Below are 26,701 nucleotides of genomic sequence, written 5' to 3' on the forward strand. Positions count from 1 at the left end.
CATTCGAGTTGAATTTGATTGCAGCAATAACCCTCGCATTTGATATAGCACCTTATCACGTCTTCAGTCTGTCTCAAAGCGCTTCACAGAATATACTGTAAAGTGAATTGACTATATTTTGTGGGCAAAACGCACTCAGCAGCGTCCCACAAAACAGTCGTGGATTGAGTGACCAATTTTTAAAAAAAAATGTTTTAAGGATTATTATCCATAAAAGTAATCCACCACTCGACTAAACAACCGGGTTGACTTATTTCCTGCTGGGTAAACAGGTGTGTGGAGCAAGGAAACTTGCCTAACGTTGCACCCCGCCCAGGAATCAAACCCAGATCCTCCGCTTGCGAGGCGAGCGGTCTAACTACTGAGCTGCAGGACTCCACAGGGTATGGGGTTTGCATTTGACACCAGAGAGAGATAGAGAGCAAATGAGCCAAGTTCCATACTGATCACAGCCTTTTATTTAAAACCATTTCCATTTAATGACATCATAAGAAGCAAAAAATCAAATCCGCACATTCACTCGCCATTTCTATCAAGCTACACGGGAATGATAGAAGTTCTGTCTTAAAAAAACGCAACAACATTCCACACCCACCCATTCTGTGACTGTTACCAGCATTTGGGAACCATACACTGCGTCGGTCGGGATCACAGGAAACTCACCGCATTTATTCAAGATTTGGGCAACGGAGGTATTTAAATGCCTGTTTTGGGTCAAAATCTTTTTAACTAAACTACCTTTTTAGGAAAATTCCTACATTCAGGAATAACATAACGGAAAATATCACAAGGAGCCAGTGGAATCCGAGCTTTATTTAAGCAGGTTCCAATTTAAAAATGGTGGATAAACGTCTATTTAGAGACTTAAGAAAAAGCTTTTCCCCTTCTCCCCAGCAAAACCTACAGGCAAAGGTGAACACACTATAGATCTAAGATCACTTTCTGAACTTTAATTTGCAGCACTGAATGTCTAATGGTTCCTCTTTACCTCACTCAGCAGACATAGGGGACAAGCTGCTGTGCAATACTGCTCTGTAACAAAATAGGTGAGATGCATCCTCAAACTGCCTTTTTTGACCAAGTGGTAAGCCTTTACCTCCAATTTCCCCACTATTCCCGCCGAGCCAAACCCCAAAACATGTCCCGAGGAGGGCAAGAAGGGATGAGTTAATAAAGGTACAGCCTTCATTACACAATATGCTGTTCCCCACAACAGACTAAAAACCATCTCAGGAAGCTTAGGTATAACATGCCTTTTGCCTGGACAGTAGAAGCCATTTACTCTGTTTAGTGTAGTTAGTTTTTATTGAAGTGCTAGTTATCGGAGTATTATCCAGTGTAAACTACCCTGTCAGTCGCTTCCATAATCCAACGGCAAATACTCAAGTGTTTTCAAAGTAAATAAGCATTTATATTGTAGCCTCTGCCACCTGAGCCGCTGGGACAATGTTAGGAATGTGCAAACAAGCTTCCTGATAGTGAGCTCGATGGTACTGGTCAGAAGGTGGAGATTTCAAACAGCAGTTAAATTACAATTCCACCACAGCACCAAAAAAAAAAATTCAGACAAGATTATAGAGTAGAATAAAGTCCTTCACCCAACCCTAAACGTGCAACACAGCCCACACTGAAACACTTCCTAAGCCCCTGTAATAACAGGACTGAATGGAGCACACGGGAATAATGGTGAAAGGTAATCTGCTTCCTCACCAGAAGGCAGCAGACTGGAGCCCCAGAATCGCCACGCTCGTTTGGGCATTTATGCCATTTTGGTATTGCAATGTTGCTGGGGGGGGGGGGGGGGTTTAAAAGTAACAGCTTCACTTCCGATCCCACCACAGACAGCGCTCTCAGCCAGTTGCGGGCCCTGGCAGAATTGGTGTCCCAGGCCGTCACAGCCTAAGACGTGGTATGAAGCGACTCTTGCGGGCAGATAAAAGACAAACAGGCTGAGAACATCCGGAAACTTTTTCCCTCTCAAAACGAACTGAATCAGATGCACAGCCCCTCCAGCTCTCTTCATTTGCTGCATTACATACCTGCTCACGCTGAGAGAAGAGCCTCATTGACACCAATCAAAACTGCCTTTTGCAAAGTTATCAAACGTGTTGTGCGCTTTCTAAAATACATCTCTAGCTAGCAGCAATTCACAAATAGATAGAATATTTCTCACCTCAAAGAGGCTTAACGGAATACATTGCCCCCTGTACCATTGGGGGTAGGGAAAGGGTGAGAGAGGGAGATCAGAATCTTAATCATTCTCTATCAAAGGAAAAACAGCCAATACCTGAGGTTACTGTCTGAACACAGCAGATTCTGTCAGGCTCGCGACATCTAGTGTGGATTTAAATAAAAAAAGTAGAAAAATGTAGATCTGAGAATCTAGCAATTTACTGCAGATGATTGGCAGAATTCCACTCACATGAATATTTCAAACAAAAATGTCTCTCTCCCACCCACCACCCAATTTGCAGATCCCAGGAACACAACTGGTTATAATTATTATTATTTTTTTTGAAAGGGAATATTACCTCTGGAAAAGCAATCCGCCAATCGACTAACAACTGGTTTCCTATTTACTACCTGGGTAAACAGGCGCGTGGAATGGAGTAAGGAAACTTCCCCTAAGGTTTTGTCCTGACCGGGAACCAAACCCAGGTCCTCTCGCTTGCGGGTCGAGTGCTCTAACTGCTAAGCTACACAATGTAATTTTGACCCATCACAGACATTACTATAACCAACCCATTTGCAACGTTCAGCAAAAAAAAATTCACAGCAAATCCCGACCGTTTCTCTTCACACCATTGGTTCTTTGCCCAGACCATCACTCACACATTGTCTTTACATTCCACATTTAAAAACCAATTTGCACATACAATTATGTTTACTTGAAGTTATACTAACTATTTAACCAGTGTAGCGCAAGTCTCAATGAACCAAGCTTGAAGGAACTTAAAAGGCAGTTTTTGCTTAAATATAAAAATAAAATTTCTTTTACAATTTGTTATCTAAATTTAGAAGTTGCCAATCACCCGCACGCACACATTCATACTCAGACATCATAAAAATGGCAGCCATTTTGCTAAGATAAGGAGGGAGCTTGCAGTGTTAGGACCGGTTTATCAATCAGCTGTAAAACCTTTTTTTTAAAAAAAAGTAAAAAAATGCTCCAAAATTTGATAAATCCGATGAAAACTGTACAAAAAGGCTCAAGATAATTTGCAAATGTTCAGGTTAAATCAGAATTATTTAGTGTTTCCCAATGGAGCAATGCATGTGATCAAGTCGGCTGTTTGCATTAAAGTCAGTGCTTTCAATATGCTCTGTAATAATACCCACAGGAAGTCCCGCAGGTGTGCATAGAGGTTACTCAGCAATATTATGGCCAAAAGCATAGAAATAATAATAATCCTGGCATTTGATACAGCACCTTATCACGTCGTCGAGACGTCTCAAAGCGCTTCACAGAATATACTGTAAAGTGAATCAACTGTACATTTTGTGCACGAAACGCGGCAGCCAATTACGCACAGCAGCGTCCCACAAACAGTCGTGGATTGAGTGACCAAATTATTCTTATATTTTAAAGAGATTATTACCCCTGGAAAAGCGATCCACCAAACAGGTACCTACTTACTAGACTGACGCTTGTCAAACTTCACAACTTACTGCACACTGCAGCCAAATACAATGCAATTGCCCCACTTTAATGTGAACCACACTTTCACTGGTACAAGTGCATAGTAAAGTGTGGATGGAGGTGGGGTGGGCATTAATTGCAGCGATTACAACACATCAGTTGCAAGGAAAGAAAGACCACATGTACCATTGCTCCTTCTAATTAAATTTGGCTCTAATTTCAAGATTATTCGAGAAGCTTTCAATGAGCCACGTGGAGGGGGGGGGGGGCAGGGAAAACAAACTTTGGAAAAATCTGTTGTGTACGTATATAGTCTCCGAAATAAGAAAATTAAAGTAGGCACATTTTGGAGTTGCACCTTAATTAGATGCAAGTACATCGTCAGTTGCAGATAAAATATACACGGTATATACACACACATATACAATTCTCAACACTGCCAGCCAAAGTTTTGGTATAAGCCGATGGAATTTGTATTTAACCTTATAGCACCGGATTTTTTTTTTTTTTTAATAATCTCTATTTGAATCAGTAAAATACTCCTACCTGTGTGAACAGGAAACTCCTCCAAATCTATTCATGACTGCCATTTCTCCATAGAACACTGTTTAATGTGTCACGCAGTTATAAGTAGCAAAACACTATCGCATCAGATTAGCAAGAGTCAGATTCACATTTATCCAATGAACCAGCAGAATCCGGCATTACTAACATGCCGCCACGCACACACTGAAATTCTTCCTCCAAATTCGATTCACTGAGCAAAAGAAGTGAGATATACAAGCAAACACTGATAACATTACCTTATATAAAAAAAAGGGTGGGGGGGCAGGGGGAGAGAAATGGTCAACACTAGGAGAGTAGCAGGAAGGGAAAGGGGTAGGGGGAAAGAGTCGGAGAGAGAGAGAGAGGAGAGCTAAATTGGATTATTTTCTTCCCACTTAACTAGTTTAATGAGGTTTTAAAAAAAGAGGCAATAACATCATTCATGGAGTGGGGGGGACAGGGGAGATAAGAGGTAGACCAGCCTAGCGAAAGTTGTTGATACATGAACTCAAAGAGGCACGAAAAAAATAAAAATAGGTGATTTGGGTTCACAAGATTCCTTCAAATCGATTGAATTAACAGAATTGTTTGGAGGGGAGGGGTGGAGGGGAAAGGGAGTTAATATCAGCCTCCATTTCATGTTGTCTTTGGACATAAGCGAACACAGTGAAATGTTTTGAAAACATTACTGTGACCTTCTGCCTTTGAGAAATCCAATTTTTAAAAAAACAATATCAAGTGCAGCGATATGTACAAAAGGTTTGGGGTCAAAGAAAAGTCTGCGAATAGCATTTTTTTTTACAGCAACCTTTAAACCAAAAAGTTTCAAGTAAAGTAAAGCTATGTGGGCTGCTAGTTGGGTCACCCCTTCCTTCACTGCTACACCCTGAACCAAAGTAAAACCACTGCTCTGTACCAACCATCGACTGTCTGGAGTTTGTTTGAAAACCTCACTGTAACCTGACATGAGTCACTGTGGTTTCAGCTGGAGTTGCAGCTGGTAATGGAAGGATGTGTTGTGCCAAACTATGAGACTCAAAACCGTGCCAGGCTGGACTCAGGCTTGGGAGTCAGTTCTCTGCATAAAGAGCTGGCTGTATTCCATGCTCATTTATTGGGCTCACATGCCCAAGACACATAAACTCAGACAAGGCTCCCGAGTGACAAGAGTTTTGCAATGGCTTTTCAATGTGTACCAGGCCAGTGTTCACAGCAAGGTGCATCAGGCTACCTGCTTACGTAACCCTGTGGCCTCTTGAGTGGACGCTTTGTGCAAGGCGCAGTGGGCAATTTCTGAATACTGGAGACGCCTCTATCTCTGCCCTCGGTGGGCTGAGACAGAGGATAATAAACATTGAATCAGAACACACAATTCCTTTCTCTCCCACACATCAATAAGCGCAATCAAGAGACTGATGGATGCTGAATGGGTAAAGCTCCCTCTTGGTAAAACCATTGACCTAATTATTTCAGGAACCTAGTTTCTGTTTCTCTTCTCCGACTAAAGATCTAGCATTTCGTTCACATCCGATTTCCAAGTCACTCGCTTGACTGTGAAGAATGTATCCAGTTTTTAACTGATAACAGATCATTGTTAATGTTCGAAAAGGAAGGAAAAAAAAAGTCACATTCGAGATACGTTTCAGCAGCCGTAAGCCATTTGTTCTGACAGTCGAGCCTCCCCACCCCCCCACCCCCTCCCCCAATCCCTAACTTTATACAGGACTTCTTCAGAGTATATTCCGAGTTTCTGAGGTTAGTTGCCGCCTGCACTTCCATCGTTTAGGGTACAAAAGTAAAAAGTGGTACGGTTCTCAGACAGCTAACACGTGATGTCCTTCTGCATTGTGTTATTCACATCCTCAATGTCTGTCTATCTCTTCCGTTGATGCTGCCGCCTGGCCTGCAATCTCTGTCTGGCTCCTGTGGGTCGAGGTCCAGATCCTATGGAAAAGGTTGCTGAGAGCAACAAAATACACAGTCAATTCATTTTACAGTGTATTCTGTGAAGCACTTCAAGACGCTGCCTGGCATGAAGGGCACTATATAAAACGCAAGTTATATAAATGCAAGTTGTACTAGTCGCGAAGACACGATAAGGCACTAAATCAAACACAAGGATTATTATTTACTGTAAACACCTGTAAGGAACATAGGGACAATCTGTCCAGACTCTCCCGACATTTTATCAGATCACTGCTGATTATTTTATCCCATTTCTCTAATGTTTCCGTATCACTTAATAGCCTTAGGTATCCCCTTAAAAAATTCCCATGGATTCCACCGTGATTGTTGAGTACAATGTTGTTTTGGTGTTGGGGACAGAAGCAGATTCTTACGGAGTCCTGGAGTCGCTGCTGCTACTGCTGCTGCTCCAGCTACCGGATTCCCGAAGTTTGTGACCGGAGTACCGGGGTTTCCAAAGGAAAAGCCACTAGTTGGGGTATTCTGCCCAAAGCCCGGTGCATTAGATCCTGGAAGAACATCAAGGAGAAAATATCAGACAACATATTTGAATACCCTGAGGCACAATACTGCAGGTGCTGTAAATATGAAATAAAAACAGAAGTGGCTGGGAACACTCAGCAGGTTAGGCAGCATCTATGGAGAGAGGAAAGTCAGTTAACATTTCATCAGAACTGGGGGATGTTGGAGGGAACAGTTTACAAGGACAAACAGTGAAGGGGGCAAGGAAAGAAAAAGGAAAAAAAGTTTGATCTCATCACCTCCTGACCGCCACCTAATTTTTTTTCCTTTGTCATTCTTTCCCTGCCCCCTTCCCTGTTTGTCCCTATAAACTGCTCCCTTCCAACATGGTGTCCTGGCTAAATTCTTCAGCTAAATTAGTCAGTCGTTTGATGGCTGTTTGTGGAACCCTGCTATGTACAAATTGGCAGTTGCATTAGCCTACAAATACAGTCACTACAGTACAGTACTACAGCAAGGTTTATTATTGTTAAAACATGATGCTTTATAATTGCTTTGCAGGAATACAGCAGCCCTTGAATTCTCTGGTGGAGATGACTAAGGAAGCAGCCTGTAAGGTTATTAGGGCTCTGTCTGCTCAAGAAACTAGTCTTGTGTCATTTCTAGCAAAGCAGCCAGCCTAGAGAGTGACCAGCAAAGGCAGCCGAATCAAGTCAGACTGAAGCAGATGTTGGAAGCGGGCAAAGCTTGTGACGTTCCATCAACTTACCAGCCCCAACATTCATGCTGCCAGCTCCAAAGTTGAACCCTGGTCAAATTTAAAAATAAGAAAAATACGGATGATCGCCAGTAAGTACTTATTGATGGTTATCAAGGGGTCCGTCCGTTTGAAGGCCTGAAAACACTGTATTCACCACACTGACTATGGTGGAGTCATGTGTGGGCTGATATAAGGTTTTGAAGTTCACAAGTAGATGGACAATTTCTATTCTGGCGTTAGATCAATCACAAGGGACAAAAGGCATTGATCATCCACCCCACAGCTGATTCCTGAAAGTGCTCCACTACCCAGGAAGGACATTTACCCTCCCTTATCCCCCACCAACCCCAGCTCGGGTCTGAAATGCTGTTCTCTGTCCAGCATCTTGGGACATCCTCCCGACGTGAAAGGCGCTATACAAATGTAATCTTGTTGTTGTAAATATTCCTTGCATTTAGTATAATGCTTTATCATTTGGAGTCCTGTAGCTCAGTGGTTAGAGCACTCGCCTTGCAAGTGAGACACCTGGGTTTAATTCCAGGCAGAGGGCGAAACCTTAGGCAAGTTTCTTTACTCCACACAGAGCCTAATAATAATCCCTCCAATAATAAATCGGTCATTTCAATCCACGACTGTTTGTGGGACGCTGCTGTGCCCAATTGGCTGCCGTGTTTTGCTCACAAATACACAATCAATTCACTTTACAGCACATTCTGTGAAGCGCTTTGAGACGTCGAGAAGACGTGAAAAGTGCTATATCAAATGCAAGGATTATTATTATTATTTCTCATCTTTAAGCACAATGTATGAAGCGAAGAAAAGGAATTACCCACCTCCAAAAGCAGGCTTGTTGTCAGTCGTTATTGAACCTCCAAAGTTGAACTGCGGAGTGGCCTGGTTGGTGGGTCCGTGGCTAGTCAATGGTGAAGCAAACATATTCTGAGATGACGCTGTGGAGGTGGAAGCTGCAAACGGGACCAAAGTGCTCGAAGAACTGAATCCACCCTGACCGGCTCCAAAGTTGAAGCCTGCCTGTGTTGCTGTGTTGGGATTCGTCACGGTCGGCTGACTGGACGAACCAAAGAGAGGCAATTGGGAAGAGCTACCAAAGATGGAGGCCGGAGCACCACTGGCCGAGCTCTTGGTTGTGTTGCCAAACAAAGAGGAGGAGGTGGTGGTGGAAGAGGTGTTGGTATCAAAGGAGAATCCTGCTGTGGTGCTGCCGAATGTTTGTTGTGTGGAATTGGTTCCAAATCCAGCCTGAGCGGCCACGGTTGGCGTCTCTCCAAACTGGCTGGCAGATCCAAAGGTAGATGGTGCCGTGGTACTCGGGAAGGCCGGCTGGACAGGAGAGGCTCCGAAATTGAAGGGAGTGCTGGTGTTCGCAAAGGCAGACGCCTTGGTGGGAGTTTGCTGAGCTGTAACAGCATTGACACCGAATGGTGGTGGGGCGCCAGAATTTCCGAATTGAAGCTGGGCCGACTGGCCTCCAAAGGACTGCGTGGCTGTGCCTGTGGTGCTGCCAAACAAAGAGGCTTTTGACGAGTTGCCAAAGCTCAGTGGGAGCTGGCTTGCTGAAGTCGTGGAGGGAGCAGATACTGTGGCTCCAAAACCTCCGAACATCTTCGAGGTGGCAGGCGTGCTCACTGCTGAGTCCTTGGCAGCCACTTTGGGCTGACCAAACGTGGGAGCTGGTGGAGCAGCTGATGAGGGAACTGGATCGGCGGAGGTGTTCCCAAACTGGAACATGGCACTGGGCTCAGCATTGGTGGCAGTGGTGATGGGTTTAGTCGGGTTTGGGCCAAACTGGAATGGCTGGGCTGCTAAGTTGTTGCTTGCAGAAGAGACTGCGCTAGGCTTTGTAGAAAGAGGAACACTCAAGCCAAAGCTGAACGTTCCCTTTGAACTCTTCGCTTCCGAATCAGTCTTGGATCCCGCTAAAGAATTGAAGCTCCCAAAAGGGAAGGTGGTGGTGGAATGAGATGTCACAGAAGTCGTCAGGGCAGCGGTTTCATTGCTGAGCGTGGCTGGAGATGACTGACTGAATGTGAATGGTGAGGATGAAGAAGCAGGTGGGACAGACTTTCCAAAGACAGGTTTGAATGCCATTGATGAGGTAGCTGAGCCGGGCGATGTGATCGTTCCTACCGAGCTTACTAATGATGTGAGGGGAACCCTGGAGTTCAATGCTGGACTTGCAGTGCTAGTCTGAGCAGTTGTTGGCTGACTAAACACCAGTTTAAACTCAGATGCAGGGACAGATGAGAGGGTCGGGGTAGAAGTGGCCGTCGCCATTGAGGTCAATGCGCTCGTCAGGCCAAAGCTTGTGCTTGAAGGTGCCACGCTCCTGGCACACACGGTAATATTGGTTTCAGGGCTTTTGCTGACAACCGTTTCTTGTGTAGGAGCTGGAGTAGAGATCTGGGACATGCTGTTGCTGGTGATGGTGGGGGGCGCAGGAGACTGATTGACAAGATTTACAAGCGGCTGGGAGATCAAGGGAGACGAGAAGTTCAAAGTGGGAATCGGCTTTGTTGCAGCGCTGTAGGCTGGGGGTGGGGTGGGCATCTGTCCCATTGTGGTGGTTGTGAAGCAAGGTTCGGAAACTTTAGCTGCATTAGCTGCACTGGTTAAAGTCACTCCAGCAACAGATTCTGAGAAGAAAAAGAAAAAAAACACGTCGATTGTAAAATCGCTATGGTGGACAGTGCCATTGGCCACCGAGCAAAGTTAAAAGATCCTCTATCAAGGGTTTTGCCAGAGAACTGAAAAAGGAGGCAGCGCTAACCTACACAACCCACGGCTGCAATTGAAATGGTCATTTCTCCCAAACAGACAGTTGCGATAACACATCAGCTTGAGAGCAAATGACGTAAACGTTTTAGTGCGCAAACAGGAATTTGACCCAGCAACGGAATTTGGTGCAGGTGACCATCTGTGCAATTACGGGTAACTTTACTGTCTTGTGGGAGTTAGGATTACCAACAGTATTTAAAAGGGATACTGGACAAGTATTTGAGGAAAATCATTACAGGATATGGGTCAGGAGCAGGGGAATGGGATAATAATAATCCTTGCATTTGATATAGCGCCTTATTATGTCTTCGAGACATTTCAAAGTGCTTTACAGAATATATTGTAAAGTGAAGAGACTGTATTGAGGTTAAGAGACAGTGCTGGTACACCTCTTCTGTGCTGTAAACCGTTGACGCTCATTCCAAATGACTGCTGATTAGAACATACCCGAGGTGGCAGCAAGGCTGGAGGGCTTCTGCATCTTTTTCAGAGTGTCCAGTAGAGGGCTGGAGATGGCCACAGGGCTAGAGAAGGTGACAGGGCTGGAGAAGGCGACAGGACCGGAGATGGTGACCGGGGCAGAGGTTGCTGTTGTGGTTGGGGGTGCGGAAGTTGTTATAATCGGAGCTGTGAAAACAGTCGTTGGTAAGGGTGTCACTGTTGTCACAGCAGCTGGTGCTTTTGAAGGTTCTGCGAAGAAACATACTGGTTATTTTAGTTCCCATCGGCTAAGCCACATGTATTCTAACCCTGTAAAGAGAAGAAAGTTTTTTTCTGGTTGGCATTTATTAGTGCAGCATTTCAGTGCTAAATCAGGCGTGATTACTAAATCAAATTCATTGCAACATTATAAAAAAACTATAAGCACAGTTGCTTGATATTAACATTCGGTGCTTAAGAGAAAGCATTGTTAAGCTGATGAATGAAACCCAACATTTCACCCTGGCCAGGAATCATACCCTAGTCCTCTTGCTTTCGAGGCAAGTGCTCTAACCACTAAGCTACAGGACTCCACTAACACACAACAAACACACCGGGCTTACCATCAGATTTTACCACAGAACCCAGAATGGAAAAGGTATTTCAACTCGACAGTTTTTCTCACCTTCTTTTTCTTCCAGCACTTTTTTGATCCTGTCCAGACCTGCCTTCTTTTCGGAGTCCAGATCATCCACCGTGATAGTGTACCCAAGTTGTGGTGGAGGAGGCTGAAGGAAAAACATTCAATTAGAACCATTTTCATACATCAATTCATTTACACATCAATGTGAACCAATGTAAATTTTATGCAAGTTGCCCCGCCACACTATCTACTCCAAATGGCTCTGCTTACTGCTAGGTAAACAGGTATGTGGAGTAAGGAAACATGTCCAACGTTTCGCTCTGCCCGGGAATCAAACCCAGATCCTCTCGCTTGTGTGATAACTAACCACTAAGCTACAGGACTCTATGATAAAGTTCTTGAAATTACAGTAAATTGTAATCTGCTCCCAAATACCCAATGAGTTGTGAATTGTGATTTAAGAAACAAGAGAGGGATAGAGAGAACTCAGCGTGTAGCAGGGTAATACTCAACCAGAGTAAGCTGATCGCCTTTGCGCTTGGACAGAAGAGGAACCTTCCGCTTGCGTTTGCCATCACCCTCGGAGGTGGGAGAGTCCACAGTGGAGGTTGACTGTTTTGATAGAGGAGAGGCCATTTCTGCAAATGGAACACACCAGCATTAGGATACCGAAGCAATTAAATGTTCTTCTGATTTGCATTCTTCTCATTTGAACATTTGCCTATAAAAATACACAGTCACTACACTATACTTGAGAACCCCCTGCTTGGGTCCAAATCCCTGACTGTCCGGTGCCTTTCCTACGTGAAAGGCGTGTAGTTTGTTGTTGTTATTCCCTGTATGTGTAATTCTGTCCCAGATTAGTCTACAGTCTAATAGAAGAAAGAGGATTGCCAGTAATTTCTTACCCTCTTCCACTGGCTGATCTCTCTCTGCCTTGTCGACCCGAACTGGAGTGGAGGCGTTTGACCTTTGAACTTCTTCCTCTCTGTGAGCGAAAATCATAGGAGAGATTTGTACAGTTTATACTAAATCCAAACATACATTAATGTCTCACCTTATAGTCCAATATAATCCAATCGGGTCAGTCAATAAGGAAAACCAAGAAATGTGAGCAAAACAGGGTAATGCACCATCCTGTCACCACCGGGACTTGGGGTCCAATTCAGCCCAGATCATGGATGAACATCTCCCCTGATGACTGCAAGAGTCCTATGAATTTGCATGATTTCAGCTTGCCAGTCTGCTTTGTGCCAAGTTGTTGTGACTCCTCAGCACAAAGCAGACAAAGACAGTTGACAGTCACAGAAAGCTTCAACGGGCAGAAAAAGTCTCCATTGTTATGGGGGGGGGGGGGGGGGGAAGAGAGCACAAGGAGCATTTTCCTCCAAGTTCAAGCTGTATCTGACCTCAAACATGCTGATACCGGGTGTGCACAATGTCGAAAGTATCCACATAGCCGGGAACAGAGAAATCTCTCCCGCTGACCAGGACAAAAACATGCAATTCAAAAAATTATTCACAAAGCAGCCAAGCCAACAGAAAGGCAAATGGAAACATAGTCAATTCACTTTACAGTATATTCTGTGAAACTCTTGAGACATCTTGAGGATGTGATACGGCGCTATATCAAATGCAAGGATTATTATTATTATCAACAACCATGAAGTATGTTAGCCATTTGTAAATACTGTCTTAACACTAACTCCAAGACTTCCAAGCATTTTGGGTGAGATACAAATTTATCAACCAGCACAAATAGACTGCTTGCACGAGACAAAGTAAATCCAGTGTTAATAAAGAGATTTAAAAACATTGGTCAAACCCACCCAACTAGTTTCCAGCTGATTTCAAATCCAAAGGAAACAACAAGCTAAGTGGATAGGTAACCAAGTGGCTTAGTCCCACACAGCACGACTGACTCCTGGCTCAGTTCTTTTGATTAAAGTATCTGACAATCGTTTTCAATTGTGTCAGATCTTGTGAGACATAATAACCAGTATTGCAATCAATAAAATGCCAGCCTCTGATCCGAAAAACCACTGGAGGAAAGAACGACACAATTCCTCAAAAGGGAAACTGTATCCCACCCACGACATCCCAATCAGGAATCATTGCAGTCATTGTCCGGGCCAATGGTAGACGTACACTATTGAAGGTGAAGGGGAAATGAGTTACCTTGATTTCTTGCCCGGTCTCTCAGGTGTCTGTGAACGTGAAGACCCGGGGCTCGAGAGCGGAGATGCATTCCGAACAGAGAGATAGTGCTTCAAACCCTGTGGTCAGACAAGTCAGATTCAGAGTGCAGCTTATATAGTATACAGAATAAAAATCAACACAAGCCGTGATAATAAATAATAAAGCTTGAATTTCACATAGGACCTTACCTCTGGTTGAGTATTACCCTTATCAAGCGCGTCACAGATTATACTATAAATTGAATCGACTGTATATTTGTGGGAAAAACGTGGCAGCAAATTGCACGCAGCAGCGTCCCACAAACAGTCAAGGATTGGGTGATCCAATTCTTCCTCTTATTGTTTTTTTTAAAGGGATTATTATCCCTAGAAAAGCAATCCACCAATCTATTAACAACCGGGTTCCTACTTAATGCTAGATAAACCAAAGCGCGTGGAATAAGGAAACATTTCACCTTGCCCGGGTATCGAACCCAGGTCCTCTCGCTCGCGAGGCAAGTGCTCTAATCACTATGCTACAGGACTCTACAAACCTGCGTGTGGCCGCGGGTGGAACTGTAGGAGCTGAAGATGGGATTGCGAGCAGACGTAAGTGTCCCGCCCACGTACATGCTGTTAAGCGAGCTGATGGATGACGTTCGTGACCGCTTGGAGACGGGGTCATCCGAGCACTGAGAGTTGGTGCCTCTCTTCAGGGTTCCAGGTCTGGAAAGAGGAAATGAAAATAATCAGGACAGAGACACAAGTGGATTCAGGACCAGAGTCACCATCTCCGGAAAGCGATCCACCAATCAACTAACAACCGGGTTCCTACTTACTGCTAGATAAACAGAGGCTTTAATAAAATAAAACATTAAATCAATGGGGGCGGTGGGATTTCTCATCACCATTTAGAACAGTTTACTCTGGACACTGTTCTGCCCATTCACTTGTGCTCAACTTACTTGGGAACTAACGAAGCTGGGGCTCCGTTAGCCAGGAGAGGTTCAAACGCAGACTGACCACTTCCGCTGCTATCATGGCGCCTGGAAAAATAACAGGAAAAGAAAGCAACTGTTAAAGAATTCTCCAGACATTTCAGCCCAAGCTAAACATGTACCAAACACATATGCGTGTGTAGGGTGGGGAGGAATAATAATAATCCTTGCATTTGATATAGCGCTTTTCACGTCTGGAGGACGTCCCAAAGCGCTTCACAGAACACACTGTAAAGTGAATTGACTGTATATTTGTGGGCGAACGCGGCAGCCAATTGCGCACAGCAATGTCCCACAAACAGTCGTAGATTGAAAATGACCAATTTATTATTGTTTTTGGTTTTGGAGGGATTATTATTAGGCTCTGTGTGGAGTAAGGAAACTTGCCCAAGGTTTCGCCCTCTGCCTGGAATTGAACTCAGGTCTCTCGCTTGCAAAGCGAGTGCTCTAACCACTGAGCTACAGGACTCCAAATAAGACAGGAACGGGTTTGGCTTCAGTCCACTCGTAACTTCATAAATCTATCCCCACCCAACTCATACCTGCGTTTGTTCTCCTGCTCAGAAATCAGTATTCTTTCCCCTTCGTCCACCATTCTTTTTCTGCTCTCCTTGAGTGCACTGAGCACAGTTTCCTTTGAGCAAGGGTCAGTTAGAGGAGGCAGAACTGGGGAGAGCATCATATGCGCGAACCTGCAAAGATGATGAATGGTTTATGATGAATTCCAGCTTCCACACATCCAACAACAGACGAGCTGAACACTTTATAGAACGTTATAGCAAGGTTTCTACAATCCAAAGATCATAGTTTTGGACAAATACTTGTCACAGTGACTATTACAACAATTCAACCACTGCATCAAAATCATCTTTAAGAAACTTAGCTTCCCAAGTGAACATAACGGATTAAAATCACACACAACAAGGAAATCCGAATTAGTGGCTAGACATTTGTCAGATCAGGGTATCAAGGTATATGGGGCGAGGGCGGGTAATTGGAGTTGAGGTTCAGATCAGCCATGATCTTATAGAATGGCGGAACAGGCTCAAGGGGCTGAACGGCCTTGGTGCAAAAAAAGGCAGGTTTCAAATGCTGAATCTGTCCTGAAGTTGAACTCTTGTGTACACTCTGTGCCTTTCCTCACCAACCTGCAGCTCACTTTACACAGTACGCAGGCCCCACCTGTTGTTAACTCCAGTTGACTTGGATTTGGCCATCCAGCAATAAGCTGTTAGCCAGCATCTGGCTGACTGTATACTGGAGCAGCTGTTAGCAAAAACGGTCACTGCTAGAACACAAATGAGTTGCTTCAGAAATCAATGACCCTTCATTGAAATCAAGGCTAGCGGCAAGAACACCATCTAATGCATTTAGTACTGCAGAACTCCACCAGCAGATTGACTAACACAAGAGGTACTGGGTCGATTCTGGGTGAAGAAAGCTGCCTCTTAACAGTATTTTTTTTGGTCAGCTGGTTGTCTTGACACATGCAGAAGCTCATCACCATGCTTAAGAGTATTCAAACCAAGCTGAGAATACCATACATGTGGAACACACACCACCTACACATGGAAATCTCAGAGATAGGTTGGAATGGAACCAAAATACTGCAGATGCTGGAAATCTGAAACAAAAACAGAGATCCCAGCGATCTCCATTTTTTCCGGAAAGTATTAGGCGCAGATTGGCAAGAGCCAAGGCTTGGGGACCCCAGAGTTTGCTGAGTTGGATGACTCCCTGCCTCCAGTGACTGCCTTTCCAAGTCCTGCAGATGAGCCAGGACTGTGCGGTCATCAGCATTGCCCTAGAATACTGTATTTCACAGATGAAGGGAAGCATTGTCGCACCCCACCATCCGCCACACACACACTACACACACATGAAGCAGCATTGGCTGTGGCCATCTGCCTGCATACGTTCCTCTCCATCCGGCAGCAACTGACCTTTTGAAATCGCTATCTTAGATTGTGAACCAACTGAAGCAGTAAAGATGGCCACAGGGCTACATGCTAGTACTTGGCGGAATAGAAAGCGCTCCTGGTCCAACGCACTGCACCACCAAACAGTGTGACTCAGCAAAGCCTCTTATGGTTTATGACAAGATAACTCCACCCCTTAATGTAGTATTGCTTTGTGCTGCAGACAGCTCTATCCTATTTAACAGCCTCAATAATGAAACTCAAGCCGTATTAAACCATTTTCAACACAGTAGGTTATTGGTTGGGATTGGACAATTCTGCTTCCCTGAAATGAATTGGCTTTTACTTACAATTGAGACAGATTTACAAGCGGCATTTTTGCCACTGTGTTTAAGGGCACAGGAACATTGCACTGAAACTGCATCTCACTGTTTAAACAGCATCATTACTGACAACTATTCATGTATTCAGAGCAAAGCCAATACAAGCACAAAACACACACAACTGTAGACAGGGAAATATTAAACCAGCACTGACTGGTAAACGCTCGCTCACAATTCCACAAGATTAGTAAAAATGGATTCCACTTTGAACATAAAATCTAATCTCAAGATATTCCCAGGGTATTTCCTGGTTATATGCTTATTCCCCCCAAAAAATTCTGTGGCTATCAGTTCTAGTGGCCGCAAATATTTCTGAAAAAAAGCGAATCGCTGAAGAGCAGTTTGTAAATTTTTTTTAATATTACAAACTATTGTTTTTTGTAAATGTTTATGAAAAAATTTGGTGCTAATCTAAAAGCATTTCTTGTCACCCACAGGAGAACAGAGAGATTTTATAGCTAGCATAGCAGGTAAGAAAGTTCGATTTAAAATGAAAACAGATTTTAACAGGGTTTAATTGGGGAGTTTTAAATTTATTAGAAGGCTTTTAAAACTGCTACATACACTTGCTGTCGAAGAGGAAGGTCTTCAGGGGCGACCTGAAGATGGGGAAGGAGGGGGCAAGTTGTCTTCAGTGGTCAAGGTGAGTGTATTTCTTTTGACAGATGAAAAGAGTATCAATGGCAATGAGGCACAAACTCATATTGATGACTCTCCGGTTGGGACTAACCACACTGTGCTGCTGGAGACAATACTGGATTCTCGCAGATTTCAAACAGATCAGGATTAATCCCAACAGTTGCATTATCCTCAATGCAGTGAGGATGTAAAGCAGAAACAAAACCATGACAAGATCAAGTCTCTCAATGTAACAAGAGAAATCAGGTAAAGAACCCATCAGCTGTATGCTACAAAAGATTGGAACACGAACCCATTCATTCCACTTCAATGACCTGGGAAAGCACCAAGAAATATTTAATTTGGAAGAAAGCGAGTACTTACAAAGGTGATCGGATTATACTAGCATCGGGGCGCGCAATTTTGACAGTCACTGGGCTGTGTACCATGGTTGAGTTTCTGGAGGACAAAACATTCTTCTTCTGGTAGCCATCCCACCGCACGGTTGGCAGAGTCCCAGGGATGGAGTACTGCAACTGCTGGATTGGATACCGTCGGCGGGGAGTGGCTGCAAATCGGTTTGCTGAAGCCAGGTGTTCCCTAGAACAGACGAGAAGATAATAAAGCACCAATTTGGCAGCAATTTCCACCCTGCAGTTACAGACTTTTACAAGGTACAATTCCAAATCCCAGAGCAGCAACACTATCCAAAACCTCACCAAGAAGCTGCTACTGAACAACATGCATTAATATAGTGCCCTTCACACAAAGTACTGTCTTGAAGCACTTAACAGCGATGAAGCTTTACATCAATCCTACTATGATTGTATTAGGCATGGTCAAAGAAGGTCTTCAGGTGTGATCTGCAGACTGGCAAGGAGGGGGCACTCACAATTCATATGCAAGCCTGGAAAATGAATATTAATAGTAATCTTTGCATTTGATATAGCGCCTTATCACGTCTTTGAGATGGCTTTAGAATATAAAGTGAATTGACTGTGTATTTTGTAGGAGAAACACTGCAGCGAATTGCGCACAATTGATGCGTAGCTCTCTTTAAAATTGGGTTATCCTCTGTACATTTAAGTATAGTATACATATTGCCAACTCCTGTGATGTTGATGTATGTTTACAACTGCCAAATTGTCCGATTCCTACACAAAATGTGGTCACTCAATCCGCAATACAATATTACATTTGTAAAGCGCCATTCACATTGGGAGGATGTCTCAAGGCGCTGGGCCATCCACGACGGTTTGTGGGACACTGCTGTGCGCAATTGGCTATACAATCTTTGGTAGAAAAAAATTAAACAAAGCTTCCGTCTAGTTTTGCACATGAACAATAAAGAACCCAACACCATTTTAATATTCTGACTGTATTCAAATTAGTCAGTAACTATTATCACATGATTGCTGTTTATGTGGTTAGTGAAGATTAACTATAGCGGTGCCTATATATCACTTGAGTTAAAGGTAACTCGTTATGTGAAGTGCTTTAAGATACATTATGACGATAACATCATTTGATTTTACATCTATACATATAGACATTTGCCTTTGCCTACAAATTTGCCTCCAAAATAAGCGTTATTACACTTTACAAGTATAGCCTGTAAAGGGTTTAGAGACACCTTTTCCAATATGAAAGGCTCTATATCAAATGCAAAGATTATTATTCCATAATGTCAAAACTTCTCAATGCACTTCACAGGTAATTGCTTTCATGTGACCATTTATCACCAATGTAGAAGGATATTATGATGATAAACATAAAATGCTCATTTATATTAAGGAAAGTTATTGGAAATGTAGGACAATAGTTATTTTCATAACTGCCCAAGTAAACCAACAAAAACATTGCATTTATATAGCACCACTCACACAGGGAAGCATCCCAAAGTGCTTCCTATTCAATACCCAAACCAACTGAATACAAAATGTTAAGCGATTGGATTAAAACTGGATGCAATAACAAATCTAGAAGAAACTACTGTTAAAAATAATAAAATACTACACATGTCAGAAATGAAATACAATTCAAAGTAAAACAAAATCCCAAAATGACTAGATCAGTCAGCAAATGTGTTGGGAAGTGAAAGGCAGGCACAGACTTGAAATGAAACAAACATTTGATGATTTAACAGTCATTTTGAGAGCACATCAGGGAGCAGTACTCTTCTGTCGCAGGTGTGGTGTTAGTTACTGGGTGGAGACTCAGATGTATTCCAAAACATGGGAAATTCCTATTGTTTCACTCATCATATGAGGGTGAAATGTTAAACCCAGGTTCCCTCTGCTTGTTCAGATAGACGTTAAAGATCCCAACACTATTTGAGCACTCAATCCACGATTGTTTTTGGGACAATAGTGTGCGCAATTGGCTGCCGTGTTTCACCCACAAAATATACAGTCAATTTACTTAACAGTATATCCTGTGAAGCACTTTGGGACGTCTCAAAGACTTGATAAGACGCATTATCAAATGCAAGGATTATTATCATTAATTATTTGAAGAAAGAAGTTTCTCCTTGTGACCTGGATAACAGGCCCACTGATAAAATTGTGACCATCTTGTGCCTGTTTTGAAGTAAAGCTAGAGGATGTTGAGGAAGCATGTAACATTGCTTCACTCATTGCGTCTTAATTTTTTGGTTTGGTTTCGGAGTGAAAAGTTGACCCCAATCTTTAAAGGTTTAACTGCTCAACTATGTTTGTTTCTGCTCTGTGTTTTATTGTGGTTTTAACAGTTCTCGTCGGACGAGTCTTGACTCGGAAACAGGTGCACCTGTGTGAAATAAGTGTTGTGGCTAACTGGAAATATGAGGGTCATGAAAAAGCAAAAGGCAACCAAAATCTATTTTACAATGAACATGAGCAACAGTCTTAAACTCCATCCTTGTGATAACAAATCAGATGGGATTAATCTATCACCTTTGTTGGAATGTTAAATCTTAAATTATTTGAAAAACTTGTCTCCTTACTGGGCCGTTAAAAATTATAAACGCTTGTCAGTGCCGAATTAGCTAATCTATTAAATTTGCAGCTCACAAGGAGGCCATTCAGACTATGAAGAGAAGGGAGTTTCTCTCCCCTGGTGTCCTGGTCAACAATACCCCAAATAAAAAAAATTGGCCTTTCATTTCATGGGACAGTGATGTACGCAGAGGACATCGGTTTGATTCCCGGGCAGGATAAAATGTTGACAACTTTCCTTCCTCCACACAGGGAAAGGGGTAATAAACCCTTCATAAAATAAATAATAATATGGTGACTCAATCCATGACTGTTTGTGGGTCATTGCTGTAATTAAATGGCTGCCGTGTTTCGCCCACAAAATACAGTCCATTCACTTTACAATATATTCTGTGAGGCGCTTTGAGATATCTCAAAGACATGATAAAGTGCTATATTAAATACATGGATTATTACAATACATGTGTTTCTCTCTCCTCCTTTGCTTGATTGCCGATGTAATAACTCTTCCCTTTTTCCCCTTCACTGAGAATTATTATTATTATAATAATATATGAACAAGCTGACTTCATTTCATACAGTTGGCACATGACAACAACAACAACAACAACATTCCACTTATAGAGCGCCTTTCAGTCGGGAGGACGTCCCAAGGCGCTGTGAACGAGGAGTTAAACCCCTGTGCGTTGGTACGTGACCCTAATTAAATCTGATCAAGCATAGGGTTTCTTAGCAAATTACGGATGAACTTTCTTGGTTGATTTAATTGGATGGGCGTGCGGTAGGCTTTGCGGGACACTGACGTGCGCAACTGGCCGCCGCGTCCCGCCCCACAAAATACAGCCCCAAAACCCTGCGATGCGCTGTGAGACGTCTCGATAGAGGCACTGTATCCCCGATGCAAGAATTATTAATAATGAGGGAATTATTAATAATGAGGACCAGGTTTATTTAACTGAGACAGTTGTATGGCAGACGAGGGTTTGTTTAAGCTGATGCTCATGTTGGGAATGGAAACGTCTCTCTCTCTCTCTCTCTCTCTAACGCTCAGTCCCCTGGGGGTGGGGGGTGGGGGGGGGGGAGGGTCGGCCAAGCTCCCATGTGTGGGGAGAGGGTCAGTCAGACTCGGTCACTTACCCAAATGACAGTCTCTTGTGGGGGGTCTGGACGAGCGGATTCGGCCGCTTGTAGCGTCTCCTCAGCTCCTTGGAGCTGATGTCCGGCTGTGTCGGGCTCTCCTTCGACAGGAAGCTGCCCATCATGACCTCGGGCGGGCTGCTCCGGCTCTCGCCGCCGGCCTGCAGAGAGTCGCAGGTCACCTCCCACGGCCAGCAGTCGGCTCGGGCCCGACCGCGGCCCGGGTTGGGGCTCTTCCCACCACCGGGCAACGCCGCCGCCGCCTGAGGCCTGCCTCGGCCGGGCCTGTTCCTGCTCCTCCCGCCTTTCCTCCTCCCCTGAGCGGCGGCGGCGGCGCCTCCACCACCACCACCACCACCACCGTTCAACTTGCTGTGCACCACTCCCGCCAACAGCGTCCCGGGCAGCCACGCTCTGAGGCGGCTGAGGTAAAATCGAGTCCCGGGCTTGAGGCCCAGACCCGGCGTCGCCGTCTGATGATGAGGAGGCGGAGGCGACGAGCGAGAGAAGAAGGCGGCGGCGGCGGCGGCGGCCAGCAGCAGCACCAGGCCCAGCAGCAGCAGCCGCAGACACCACCAGCCGCCTAACGAGCACAGCGAGAGGAGTAAAGCGCAGCTCAGCCCCGCCGCCCAGGTCACCAGCGAGCGCTTGCGTGCGGGAGACATGGCGGCTGCGGCTGAGGCGGCTTCAATGCCGTCGTCTCCTTCTGCCCCATTCTCCTCGCGGCCAGTCCGCCATTACCTGACTCTCTCTCCCGCCCGCGCGCGCAAGCCATTACCCCCTCCCCCCCCCCGGCGGCGGCGTCGCTCCCCCGCCGGGCGTGCTGACGCAGAGCCGTGCGTGTCTCCTGAACTTACGTGGATGCATGCGTCGCCCCGGGCAACGGCGAGCCCGGCGTGGCGTGGCGTACCGTGCCGTGCGTGCCTCTGCTGTGTGACGTCGCCGTGCGTGCCTCTGCTGTGTGACGTCGCCGTGCGTGCCTCTGCTGTGTGACGTCGCCGTGCGTGCCTCTGCGTTGCGACGCAGGGTTGGCTGCCTGCGCCGCGCTGCACTGCGCACGCGCAGACCCAGGTTGCCCCCCCCCCCTCAGGGAAGATGATAATAATAGTCACTAAAGGAGAAACTCCTTCTTCTCACTTCAAATAATAATAATAATCCTTCCATTTGACCCCCGTCTTCGAGGCGTCTCAAGGCGCTTCGCAGGATACGCCGTCAAGTGTAGTGACTGTGTATTTTGTGGGCGAAACGCGGCGGCCGATCGCGCCCGGCGACGTCCACCCCACCCCCCCCCACCCACCAAACAGCCATGGTTAGTCACGGACTTCCGACACTTGTCAAGCGCTCTGGGACGCTACCCCGCATGAGGGGCTACATAAGGACATGAGAAATAGGAGCAGGAGTAGGCCATTCGGCCCCTCAAGCCTGTGCCCCGCCATTTAATAATATCATGGCTGATCTTCTCACCTCATTATAATAATAATAATCCTTGTATTTGATATAGCGCTTTTCACGTCTTCTCGACGTCCCAAAGCGCTTCACAGAATATGCTGTAAAGTGAATTGACTGTACATTTGTGGGCGAACGCGGCAGCCAATTGCGCACAGCAATGTCCCACAAACAGTCGTGGATTGAAAATGACCAATTTATTATTGATTTATTATTAGGCTCTGTGTGGAGTAAGGAAACTTGCCCAAGGTTTGGCCCTCTGCCTGGAATTGAACTCAGGTACTCTCACTTGCAAAGCGAGTGCTCCAACCACTGAGCTACAGCTACAGGACTCATTCCATTTCCCCGCCCTATCCCCGTATCCCTTAATGCGTTTTTAAAAATCTATCGATCTACATAAACGCAAGTTTTTGCTGTTATTTTTTTTCAGAGGGATTATTAACCCCCAGAAAAGCGATCCGCCGCCAATCGGCTAAGGCCGTGGATACCGGAGCAATGGATAACATTGGCCACCAGGTGGCCAGAGATTCCTGGCAGAATTCCCGAGAGAAGAACGGCAAACGTCGATGGCAAAGTCACACCAGAGAGGTTTGGGTGAAGAAGGCACTTTGACCTATTTGCTTTCATCCTTTTTTTCCCTTCCAGAACATGCACCCGCCCATTATGAATGTCACTGTGTGCCACAAACAGGCCATTTGGCCCATCAAATATTTTTCTCCGACAAATCGAAAACAACTCTTTTTTTTATACGGTTTTTTAAGCATCCATCTAATTTCCTTTTGAAAGGATTTATAACTCTGTTATTAATGTGGAGTCCCGTAGTTTAGTGGTTAGCGCACTCGCCTCGCAAGCGAGAGGACCTGGGTTTGATTCCCAGGCAGGGTGAAACGTGAGGCAAGTTTCCTTACTCCGTGTATCTCTGTTTACCTAGTAGTAAGTAGGAACCCAGTTGTTAGCTGATTGGCAGATTGCTTTCTGGGGTTAATATTTCCTTAAAACAAATGTGGTCACTCAATCCATGACTGTTTGTGGGACGCTGCTGTGTGTAATGGGCTGCCGCGTTTTGGCCACAAATTTCACAATCAATTCACTTTATATTTTGTGAAAACTCTTTGAGACGTCTCAATGACGTGATAAGGCACTGTATCAAACGCACAGATTATTATTATAAGTACTGCTGTTTCCGGTGCTGTGCCACAAGTGGTATTGACAGTTTACATATCTCGCAGGTGCAGCCAGGCAATGTGAATGAGCTGCCAGTTATTTCCGCGAGTTCCTCAATGCCTCTTCCTTCAGCTGTGTTCTACACAGGCTGTTCCGCTCCTGAGGGATTTGCCAAATCATTTGATGCTCACTTGTGAAATTCCTTCTGTATTCTTCACATCCTTTGTGCATATAAATCACCCCTTTGTTGGTAGTATGGGAGCATCTCCAGAGAATAATATCCTCTTTATTCCAAGCCAGTGACCGATGGGATCAGCCTAGGAGCAGCTGAGCCAGTGATTCTCTCTATCAGGGGGACTCGAACCTCAAAAAATAACATGACAGGAGATGCCAATGAGTAATTAAACTATGATTTAACCTACTTTCAATTTATGAATGCGTGCAGAACTCTTGAGAATGAATTACAGTCTTAAACACACTTTTTGATAGTTGTTACTACATTTAATAACACATCTATCTGCCATAGAGATATAATCTTGGAGACACCTCAAAATGCTTCACAGAATTCAAGTCCATTGACTGTATTTTTTGGGCAAAGTGCAGCCGCATATCTTTGAATTCACTGAAGAGTATACAGTGCTTTGAAGTGTATGTTGTTGTTTTAATTCAGATTTTTCTTTTTTCGGCCAACTTTTGCCAGCAGACATAGATGGCTAGACTGCTCTGTGGCATTGATGCACATTGAACACTAAGAGATTATGTGTACTGAGCAGACAATGCAGCCTGCAGCCGTAACATACAATTAATTGTTTGAAGGCAGCGATGCAGGGATTTGCAAGGAACTCCATTCTGCTCAAGCAATTTACCCTTTCCACCATTATTTCAGTCAGTGATCATTTCAGAAAGAAAGAACTTTGCATTTTACAGTATATTATCATGCTGGAATGTCTAAAGCACCGTAGAGCAGTGGTTAGCACGTCCTGGGCGGTGGGGGTGGGGCGGGAATCCTTCTGCTACCCTTCCAAGCCAAAGCCCTCATGGGTCGGGTGGTCCGAGCTGGACAACGGCAAGTCACGCGGGTTTAGCTGGTTAGGCTCCAGCAGTTACCCCAACACGTTCCCCCCCCCCACCGCCGCCGCCGCAAGCCTCGGCTCTTGCCAACCTGCGCCTAATACTATCCGGAATTGGGTAAACAGGATTCGTGCCACTGGCGAGAGAGAGGGAGGGAGAGAGGGAGGGAGCGTTCCATTCCAACAACCTCTCTATCCCTGGGGTTTGGGTGTAGCTGGGAATCTCGGGTTGGTTGGGGGGGTTGGGGGAGGGGTCGGGTTGGTTGGGACGGGGGTGGGGGGGGTTGGTTGGGACGGGGGTGGGTGGGGGGGTTGGTTGGGGGGGTGGGGGGGGGTCGGGTTGGTTGGGACGGGGGTGGGGGGGTAGGGGGGGGTTCGGCAGGTGATGGGTCTCCACGTGTGTCGGACACCAATCTCCTGTCGGCCAACGGTGTGAAGGGGGAGAAACTTTCAGCCAATGGACGTTGGGCGGCCTGACCTCTCGACCAATAGGCTTAAGGCGGAGTGGTTGCCGGCCGCTGATTGGCGGACGCCGCAGCCCAATGCCGTGTGGCGGGGGGAGCAGGCAGCCAATGAGCGGTCGGTGGGCGGGGCCGGGCCATGAGCGACCAATGAGGCGTCTGGGGGTGGGGTGGGAGGGCGGGGCGAATGCTACAGGCGACCAATGAGGCGTCAGAGGGCGGGGCTACGGGTGACCAATGAGCAGAATGGGGGCGGGGCTGTGGGCGGGGCTCGGCACAGCTGGAGTCGGGGCGCGGGGGCCGCACTGACACAGGGGACGGGATGAGCTCCAACCAACTGCCCAAAGTGCTGAGGGGCCGCCCGGCCAACAGCCTGGAGGCCGAGAGGGAGAGCTTCGAGAGGGGCCAGGTGAGGGGCCACGGTACAGTGAGGGGGGGGGAGAGAGAGGGGGCGGAGAGAGAGGAGGGGGGGGAGAGAGAGGGGGGGGGAATAGAGAGAGAGAGGGGGGAGAGAGGGGGGGTAGAGAGAGGAGGGGGGGATAGAGAGAGAGAAAGGGAATAGAGAGAGAGAAATAAAGGAGAGAAAGAGGGAATAGAGAGAGAGTCAGAAAGAAAGAGAGAAAGAAAAAAGAAAGGGGTGGGAGGGAGGGACAGAGAGCAGGAAAGTTGAGACGAAGGGGAGAGAAGAGGGAGAAGGGAGGCGGAGGGCGAGGGCGGGGGGCGAGGGCGGGGGGCGAGGGCGGAGGGCGAGGGCTGGGGGCGGAGGGCGGGGGCGGAGGGCGAGGGCGGAGGGCGAGGGGCGAGGGCGGGGGCGGAGGGTGAGGGCGGAGGGCGAGGGCGGAGGGTGAGGGCGAGGGCGGGGGGCGAGGGGCGAGGGCGGGGGGCGGAGGGCGAGGGCGAGGTGGACGAGAGAGTGAGATGAGTTTATCTGCTGTGGTGCAAGTGTGTGAATTGTGCAAATTGTGTGTCAGTCGGAGAGCTCTCTCTCTCTCTCTCTCTCTCTCTCACTCTCTCTCGCCTCTGAGTCAGAAAGTTGTGGGTTCAAGCCCCAAATCAGGACTTGGCATTCGCATAGTCTAAGCTGACTCTCCAGTGCAGCGCTGGGGAGTGGGGGAGTGGGT

At 45.9% G+C, this 26,701-nt stretch overlaps 2 protein-coding genes across 3 annotated transcripts in view; one reads left to right on the plus strand and one right to left on the minus strand.

Moving 5' to 3' along the window:
- Positions 1-5,882: 5,882 nt before the first annotated feature.
- Positions 5,883-21,607, minus strand: pom121 (POM121 transmembrane nucleoporin). 2 transcript variants are annotated; one of them, XM_007896436.2, is made up of 14 exons: positions 21,440-21,607; positions 17,712-17,927; positions 14,950-15,099; positions 14,375-14,455; positions 13,964-14,135; positions 13,411-13,508; positions 12,141-12,220; positions 11,746-11,870; positions 11,275-11,377; positions 10,617-10,859; positions 8,207-10,027; positions 7,383-7,421; positions 6,526-6,660; positions 5,883-6,145 (listed from the first exon to the last, which is right to left on the minus strand). In XM_007896436.2, the coding sequence occupies exons 1-14, from the start codon at positions 21,562-21,564 to the stop codon at positions 6,060-6,062; spliced, it is 3,474 nt and encodes a 1,157-aa protein (XP_007894627.1). In that variant the 5' UTR covers positions 21,565-21,607; the 3' UTR covers positions 5,883-6,059. The 2 variants fall into 2 exon arrangements, with proteins under 2 accessions (XP_007894627.1, XP_007894629.1); XM_007896438.2 differs by lacking the exon at positions 7,383-7,421.
- Positions 21,608-25,848: 4,241 nt separating this feature from the next.
- Positions 25,849-26,701, plus strand: part of LOC103180678 (huntingtin-interacting protein 1) — a gene marked incomplete in the record, with an annotated part of 32,115 nt that continues 31,262 nt past the window's right edge. The window contains 1 exon segment of the mRNA XM_042338731.1: positions 25,849-25,989. Within this exon segment, the coding sequence (XP_042194665.1) occupies positions 25,903-25,989 (87 nt within the window).

Source organism: Callorhinchus milii, unplaced genomic scaffold, assembly GCF_018977255.1.
Source record: "Callorhinchus milii isolate IMCB2004 unplaced genomic scaffold, IMCB_Cmil_1.0 Scaffold10, whole genome shotgun sequence".
Lineage (NCBI taxonomy): Eukaryota > Metazoa > Chordata > Chondrichthyes > Chimaeriformes > Callorhinchidae > Callorhinchus > Callorhinchus milii.

Bases quoted from the DNA above. Each gene is read 5' to 3' on its own strand.
- pom121 (XM_007896436.2), bottom strand. From the start codon at position 21,564: ATGATGGGCAGCTTCCTGTCGAAGGAGAGCCCGACACAGCCGGACATC. The intron at 17,928-21,439 runs GTAAGTGACCGA...CGTCTGTTCTAG, and splicing joins CACAAGAGACTGTCATTTGG to GGAACACCTGGCTTCAGCAA. The intron at 7,422-8,206 runs GTGGGTAATTCC...AAATTTGACCAG, and splicing joins CAACAAGCCTGCTTTTGGAG to GGTTCAACTTTGGAGCTGGC.